The sequence below is a fragment of the Nomascus leucogenys genome, chromosome 8, assembly GCF_006542625.1.
Source record: "Nomascus leucogenys isolate Asia chromosome 8, Asia_NLE_v1, whole genome shotgun sequence".
NCBI classification, from domain to species: Eukaryota; Metazoa; Chordata; class Mammalia; order Primates; family Hylobatidae; genus Nomascus; species Nomascus leucogenys.
Window position 1 is genome coordinate 105,190,868 of NC_044388.1, and position 7,623 is coordinate 105,198,490.

The 7,623-nt window shown below is 57.7% G+C and overlaps 1 protein-coding gene across 3 annotated transcripts in view; it reads left to right on the forward strand.

Moving 5' to 3' along the window:
- Positions 1–6,229, forward strand: part of MIGA2 (mitoguardin 2) — a 37,249-nt gene extending 31,020 nt beyond the window's left edge. Inside the window, exons 12-16 of one of the 3 annotated variants that reach the window (XR_004031444.1) lie at positions 1,843–1,941; positions 2,378–3,154; positions 3,255–3,308; positions 4,026–4,142; positions 4,425–6,229. Coding sequence is in view for 1 of the 3 variants with exons in the window: in XM_030817993.1 (XP_030673853.1) it covers positions 1,843–1,941; positions 2,378–2,512; positions 3,255–3,308; positions 4,026–4,142; positions 4,425–4,631 (612 nt within the window). In the remaining 2 variants the exon portion in view is untranslated. Of the gene's footprint in view, positions 1–1,842; positions 1,942–2,377; positions 3,155–3,254; positions 3,319–4,025; positions 4,143–4,424 lie in introns of those variants that run through there. The other 2 variants (XM_030817993.1, XR_004031445.1) reach the window with 2 other exon arrangements.
- The last annotated feature ends 1,394 nt before the right edge of the window (positions 6,230–7,623 follow it).

A 7,623-nucleotide genomic window follows, 5' to 3' on the forward strand; every position in this document is an offset into this window, starting at 1 on the left:
GACCCTATTAGGACTGGGGCCAGGCCCTGGCCTGGGAAGATGCTAGTCCTGTGGGAGGCACCCAGGCACTGGGGTCGTAGCATCAGGCCACTTGCTCAACTTGTTGTCAGTGGGGCGACCACAAAACCTCATTGCATATCAGTGTCCTCCTGTGGAAATGGGTGTGTCCTGGGGATGTTATGTGATGACACGGGCCATGCTCAGGTGTCAAGGACCAGCCCATATCTTTATCATTGCTACCTTTTACCGATGAGAAAACAGACTCCAGGCAGTTAAGGGATGGCCCAGGATCATCCTGGCAAATTCTCTTTAAAATGTAAATACTTTTTAAAAATTTGGGGCCAGGCACGGTGGCTCTGCCTGTAATCTTAGCACTTTGGGAGGCCAAGGTGGGCAGATCACCTGAGGTCCAGACCAGCCTGGCCAACACGGTGAAACCCCTTCTCTACTAAAAATACAAAAATTAGCCAGGTGTGATGGCAGGCACCTATAATCCCAGCTACTTGGGAGGCTGAGGCAGGAGAATCACTTGAACCTGGGAGGCGGAGGCTGCAGTGAGCCAAGATTGCACCATTGCACTCCAGCCGGGGTGACAGACAGAGACTTTAAAAAAAAAAAAATGTTGGGGCAATGGCTCATGCCTGTAATCCCAGCACTTTGGGAGGCCGAGGCGGGCAGATCACGAGGTCAGATCAAGACCATCCTGGCTAACACGGTGAAACCCTGTCTCTACTAAAAATACAAAAAAATTAGCTAGGCGTGGCCAGGCACGGTGGCTCACCCCTGTAATCCTAGCACTTTCGGAGGCCGAGGCGGGTGGATCACGAAGTCAAGAGATCGAGACCATCCTGGCCAACATGGTGAAACCCCATCTCTACTGAAAATACAAAAATTAGCTGGGTGTGGTGGCACACACCTGTAGTCCCAGCTACTCGGGAGGCTGAGGCAAGAGAATTGCTTGAATCCAGGAGGTGGAGGTTGCAGTGAGCCGAGATCATGCCACTGCACTCCAGCCTGCCAACAGAGCGAGACTCTGTCTCAAAAAAAAAAAGAAAAAAAAAATTAGCCGGGCATGGTGGCAGGCACTTGTAGTCCCAGCTACTCGGGAGGCTGAGGCAGCAGAATGGCGTGAACCCGGGAGGCAGAGCTTGCAGTGAGCTGAGATCATGCCATTGCACTCCAGCCTAGGTGACAGAGCGAGACTCCATCTCAAAAAAAAAGAAAAAAAAAAATCATGAGTTAATCCATGCTGAGAACCGACCCTAACACTTAGTGTTTTTCTACATCCGTAAATGCAGACCCACATCTGAAAAGAGCGTCTCAAACCCCAGCTAACCCCCAGGGTCCCAGAGGGTGAAGGATGTGTGCCGAGAGCCTCCGTGCCGTGCAGCGGCGCTTTAAACGCTGTTTGTTGAATGCTTTGGTGCCGGACTGACTGCGTCACACACGAGCAACTGCCCTAGAAGAGCCTCATCAGGGTGGGGCTGTAGCTTCTCCCCTTTCCTGTTGAGGTCCAAGGTCACAGAGATTTGAACCTTCAGCTGCCTGACTCTAACCCTCACATTCTGTGTCCCTCCAAAGTGAGATCACACTGTCACACTGGGCACTCCTGGAAGGCAGCAGGTGCTCAGCAGAGGAGCTGACTTGAGACCTCACTGGGTGCCCTGGTTCTCTGGAGAAGCACGCTGTGCTGAGTAGGAGACACTTCTCTGCCGCGTTTTCTCTGTGCCTGCTGCGTGGGGATGGGCCCCAGCCGTGCCTTGGCATGTCCCCCATCCATAGGCCAGCCTTTCCCTGTGGGTCTTGTCCAGTGACCAGGATGGGCTGTGCTTCTCCCCACAGAGCCCCAAAGGCTTCCTGGAGAGCTACGAGGAGATGCTGAGCTATGCCTTACGGCCTGAGACCTGGGCCACAACACGGCTGGAGCTGGAGGGCCGAGGGGTGAGTTGCTTTGTGCTGAACCCCAACATCCCGGGCTCCCCTGCATCTGAGCAGCAAGGGGGTTCCTGTGCCAAGCTCTACCTCAGTTCCAAGGGGCTGAGATGGTCCCATCACTACTCATAGCCCCCGGTTCCTGCCCTGCCCCAGGCCAAGGCCGAGGGAAGAATGGCCTCAGCTATACCCATTGCACAGCGGAGCGGGGAAGACATGTCCCCGCCACGTGTGCTCATGCCCTGGACCCCAGCCTCAGTCTCCCCATCTGGAAAGTGGCCCCAAGGCTCTGGCAGTGCCCCCATGCATGAGCCTCCTGGGGGCACCCTCTGTAGGTGGTATGCATGAGCCTCCCGGGGGCACCCTCTGTAGGTGGTATGCATGAGCCTCCCGGGGCACCCTCTGTAGGTGGTATGCATGAGCCTCCCGGGGGCACCCTCTGTAGGTGGTATGCATGAGCTTCTTCGACATCGTGCTGGACTTCATCCTCATGGACGCCTTCGAGGACCTGGAGAACCCCCCGGCCTCGGTGCTCGCCGTCCTGCGGAACCGCTGGCTGTCAGACAGCTTCAAGGAGACGGTGGGTCGCTGCCGCGCTCTCAGACCCATGCTTGCTCACATCAGCCCATGTGGTTGCCTGGCTCCGTCCCCTCTGTCCCTAGCACTGGCACCAGGGCTGGGCCCCCACCCCCTAGGTCCGCGGCTGCCAGGCCTGGGAGACCAGAGTCTGCTCTAGAGAAGCCTCCAGGGTGCCCCGTTGCTGCCTGGTGCCCCAGTTTAGAACCAACGTGGTGTGCGTTTTCTTCCTATTGTGTGGTTTCACTTCTGTGCTGGTATGAATTCGATTCAATTTTAATGCATCCGTTAAATCAAGTTAAAAGAGGGGAAAGCAAAACCAAAAGGAAAAACATGCACAGAGCGAGAGACAGCCCAGCACAGGACCCCCAGCAAGGCAAGCAGTGATGCTCCAGCAGCCAGGCTGTGCTGCCTGGGTCCAGGCTTCTGCGAGGCGGTTTACAGGCGGGAACCATTGCTCCCACAACCACCAAAGGAGGTGGGAGTGCTGTGTTGTGCCCCTTTACAGAAGAGGAGACTGAGGCTCAGAGAAGATCCAGCAGTAAGATTAGAGTCAAGATTCAAGTTTAGGTATGTCTGAGTCCAAAATCAGAGGAGGAAGCAGCAGAGCTTAGGCACCCGGCCCCATCTTCCTGCTTGGAGTGGGGTGAGCTGGGTTTAAGGGCTTGGTGCTGGGCTGGCAGAGGGTGAGGGGCTGTGGGCTAGGCCCATTTTGACACCCAGGGGACATCTTATTTTTGATGTAGGCCTTGGCCACTGCTTGCTGGTCAGTCCTGAAAGCCAAGAGGAGGCTGCTGATGGTGAGTGACTGGCAGGCCCAGGGGAGCACGAGCTGGGCTCTGAGGCAGCGTGGTGGGGAGCGGAGCAGGTGCAGGGCGGCTCGCTGAGCCACTTGGCCTTCACCACTCACGGCCCTGGCCCCCTTGTTCCGAGGTTACCTCTCCCCATGCCGGGAGCTCCCCGGAGGCACGTGTAGACCCACTTCCTCTCCTCCCCAGGCCCAGCACAGAGCAGGTCACTGGGGAGGGGAACAGACACTCTAGGGTAGTGGCCACAGGGCTGGCAGCTGGCCTGGTGCATGCGTCTTGGGGACAGGATACCCAGGAGCAAGCAGAGCACTGTCCCTCCTGCCCTTTCCCTGCTCCAGTCAGGCCCCTGTAATCTCCGCTCCTAGGCAGCGACTGGCTGTGCTATCTGGGCTGTGGTTTGTCATTCCCCTCTGCGGGCCAGGCTCTGTTGCCTAGCTGATACCAGCTGCCGTGGCCACGTGCTCCAGGCACTTCCCGCGGAGCCACCATGGCCCCACCTCTTGCAGTTCTCACAGCGGCCCACGGTTACCCTGTCTGCAGAAGTTAAAATGGGCTTCGAAAGCTCGAGTCACTGCCCAGGGTCATCTAGCAGGAAAGTACATGAGCTGGGGCAACCTCTAAAGCCCAGCCCCTCATGCGACACCTGGGCCTGGTGCCCTCATCCTGCCTGGGCCCCAGCCTGGCCCCTCAGCCTTGTGCCCACTGCAGGTGCCTGACGGCTTCATCTCCCATTTCTACTCCGTATCGGAGCATGTGAGCCCTGTCCTAGCCTTCGGCTTCCTTGGACCCAAGCCTCAGCTTGCTGAAGTCTGTGCTTTCTTCAAGGTAAACAGAGAGCAGTTTTCGTTCTTTCCTGACCCCTGCCCTGGGCACAGGCGCCCTGGGAGGTGCCAGGAATGGGGTGAGGGCCTGGGCCTGGGCCTGCTCCCAGAGAAAGGGCAGAGCCAGACCCACGTGGGTCCAGAGGAAGCAGTGGGAGGAAGGAGCCTGGGGATGGAAAGGATGGGCTGGGGCTCTGGTGGTGGACAAGGGGACTTCGGGTGACCTGGGGGGCACCATGGTGGGCAGTGGCCTGGGCCAGGCCTGACACCAGCCCCGCTCCCCCAGCACCAGATTGTGCAGTACCTGAGGGACATGTTCGACCTGGACAATGTGCGCTACACAGCAGTGCCCGCGCTGGCAGACGACATCCTGCAGCTGTCCCGGCGCCGCAGCGAGATCTTGCTGGGGTACCTGGGGGTGCCCGCGGCCAGCAGCGCAGGCGTGAATGGGGCGCTGCCCCGAGAGAATGGGCCCCTGGGGGAGCTGCAGTAGAGGCGGCACGGGCTGCGGGGCAGCAGAGAGAAGGCTCCTCCTCCCTTCCCTGGGTTGGTATCTGACAGCTGTGGTGGCTGAGGGCCGTTGCCCCTGACTTTGCCCCACCCCCATCATCTGGGAGTCCCCAAGGCCCAGAGGGGACATTTCCATGGAGAAGAATGGAATGGTTCCTGGGGGAGGCCAGGACCAGTGGGGCCTGTGGGAGAGAAAGGCAGTGAGAGAGGAGGGTGTTGTGGAGAATTGGGACAGGCAGAGCCGGGATGCCCCAGGTGGAGGACCCCAAAACCTCCCATCACCCCAGGGCTGCTGACAAGGGTGCTGGGAGGGTGGAGGTGAAGGATGGGGCCTAGAGCCCTGTGGTGAAGGTCACAGTGTCCTGAGCTAGAAGCCACCTGTGGCTGTATGGTCTCAGCATCCAGGCATCCAGCTGGCCTGTCCTGATGCCCTCCCCACCTCGGCCGCCTTCTCAGAGAGTTTGCAACTCCAGAGGAGGAGAGTGGGGCCACCTTAGTGGGCAGCAGGCCCGGGCCATCCAGAGGTGGGGCAGAGGTGGGCCTCCCACTCCTGTGCTCTCTTCTGGGCAGGGACTGGGCCCTTGACAAACCCAAGCACCAAACCAGGACACTGTCCTTTGACATTCCCTCGCCCTGCCAAAGATCGTCTTTTCTCCTCCCACCTCTGTCACCACCAAAGACGGGCGGAGGTGGGGCTGGGCCCTCCTGCCCCCGCCCATCCCCCTTCCATGAGCCCAGACCTCCCTGGGTGGTGCTAGGCTCTGAGCTGGGGGCTCGGACCAGGGATCGCTCAGGCCCCTGTCACCCGTGGGCCCGGGGACCACTTGGGGGAGGTCAGAGGATGTATGTGGCCGGCCCAGCTTCCCCACCTTCATTAGGACAAGAAACTGCCCAGCACTTTGCCTTCAGTTCAACACACGAACGCTCCTGGGGCCTCATGGGGGCAGAGCCTCCCCTGGGCCTGCAGACAGAGTCCTGTTAGCAGCGATGTCCCCCTGCCACGGGGTCCTGTCATCCCGGCGTGTCTTCTCAGTGTCTTCACCTGAGCAGGTGTCTATAGCCTCAATGCATTCTGCTGGGGCTCTGCCTTTTCCAGGTTGAGAGGCCTGCGGGAGAAACAGACTCCCCTCTTGGGTTTCCACACTCAGGAGTCAGAGGACTGGCTCCTGTGACCAGGGCCCGTCTCCCCTGAATGGGAAAGGGGTCTGGGGATGGGAGGGCGCACCACAGAGAGGAGATGATGCTGGGTGTGGCCCATCTTCTGTGGGCCCCTTCCCAGACACCAGATCCATGGGCACTAACCCACCTCCCAGGCTGATGCCCGGAGGCAGCCTCCACGGCAGGAAGGACCCTGTGCTCCCCGCCCCCCCATCCTGACATCCTGTTCTTTTGCACTTACCCTGTGCTGTGAATGTAACAGTGGGCTTTGGCCCCGCCCACTCTGATTTGCATTTTCATTTGTCTTTGTTTACACATCTGTGCACTGCCTGTAGCAGTCGATTGTCACAGCTTCGACTTTTGGATGGTAGAGTGTGTGCACTGACTGTGAGTCGAATAAACAATTGAGACGATTTCCTTCCACTTTGCCATGTTATTGGTTATGTGCATGGCTGTTTGCTTCTTGGGGCAGAGCAGGGCACCTGCTCTTTGGGGTGCCGTGGGTGAAGGTTCCAGGAGGACAAAGGTCAGGAGAAGCCTGGTGGGGGCTGTGATCCTACTTGGGGGCCACTTGGCTGCCTGACAGGGTCCAGCCATCCCTAGGCAGGGAGGGCCCCGGTGGTCAGTGGGGAAGGGTGGGGAGCGGCCAGTGCCACACTGAAGGGGATGGATGCGAGGTGGGCAGCCTGGCTGTGGACCCCGCTCAGGCACCATCTTAGGGAAGTCGATTTTCACTGGCCCTCAGTTTCCACATCTGTAAAATGCAGGCACTGGACCGGGCCAAGGTGCAGACTCACAGGCTTAAAGGTTGTCACCCCCCAAGCTGTGAGAGCCAGGGGGAGGGGCTGGAACACTGGGAACAGGTCCAAGCCTGCCAGATCCTTACAAGTTTTCATGGGCAGCTGGAAATCACAAGTTTTATTTTAAAGGTTTTTAAAAAAGAAACTTTAAAACAAAATTTCAAATGTACGGAAAAATTGAAAAAACTATATAAAACGAACACCTCTGGTCATGTAATTAACATTTTGCCTTTCTTTTTTTTTTGAGACAGAGTCTCGCTCTGTCACTCAGGCTGGAGTGCAGTGGCGTGATCTCAGCTCACTGCAAGCTTCGCCTCCCAGGTTCACGCCATTCTCCTGCCTCAGCCTCCCGAGTAGCTGGGACTACAGGCGCCCGCCACCATGCCCAGCTAATTTTTTGTATTTTTAGTAGAGACGGGGTTTTACCGTGTTAGCCAGGATGGTCTCGATCTCCTGACCTCATGATCTGCCCGCCTCAGCCTCCTAAAGTGCTGGGATTACAGGCGTGAGCCACTGCGCCAGCACCATTTTGCCATGTTTATTTCATGTATTTCCAAAATACTTTAGCCTAAGTTTCAGACATGTACTTTACTCTTAAACCTTTAAGCAGAGCTTAAAAACAAGGTAGTCACATTCTTATAAGTGGGAGTTGAATGATGAGAACACATGGACACGCTGCAGGGAACAACACACACTGGGGCCTGTCGGAGGGCAGGGGGTGGGGGAAGGGAGAGCATCAGGAAGAATAGCTAGTGGATGCTGGGCTTAATACCTAGATGATGGGACTGCTGGGCGCAGTGGCTCATGCCTGTAATCCCAGCACTTTGGGAGGCCGAGGCAGGTGGATCACTTGAGGCCAGGAGTTTGAGACCAGCCTGGCCAACATGGTGAAACCCGTCTCTACTAAAAATACAAAAACTTGGCCAGGCATGGTGGCGGGCACCTGTAGTCTCAGCTGCTTGGGAGGCTGAGGGACGAGAAGTGCTTGAACCCGGCGGGCAGAGGTTGCAGTGAGCT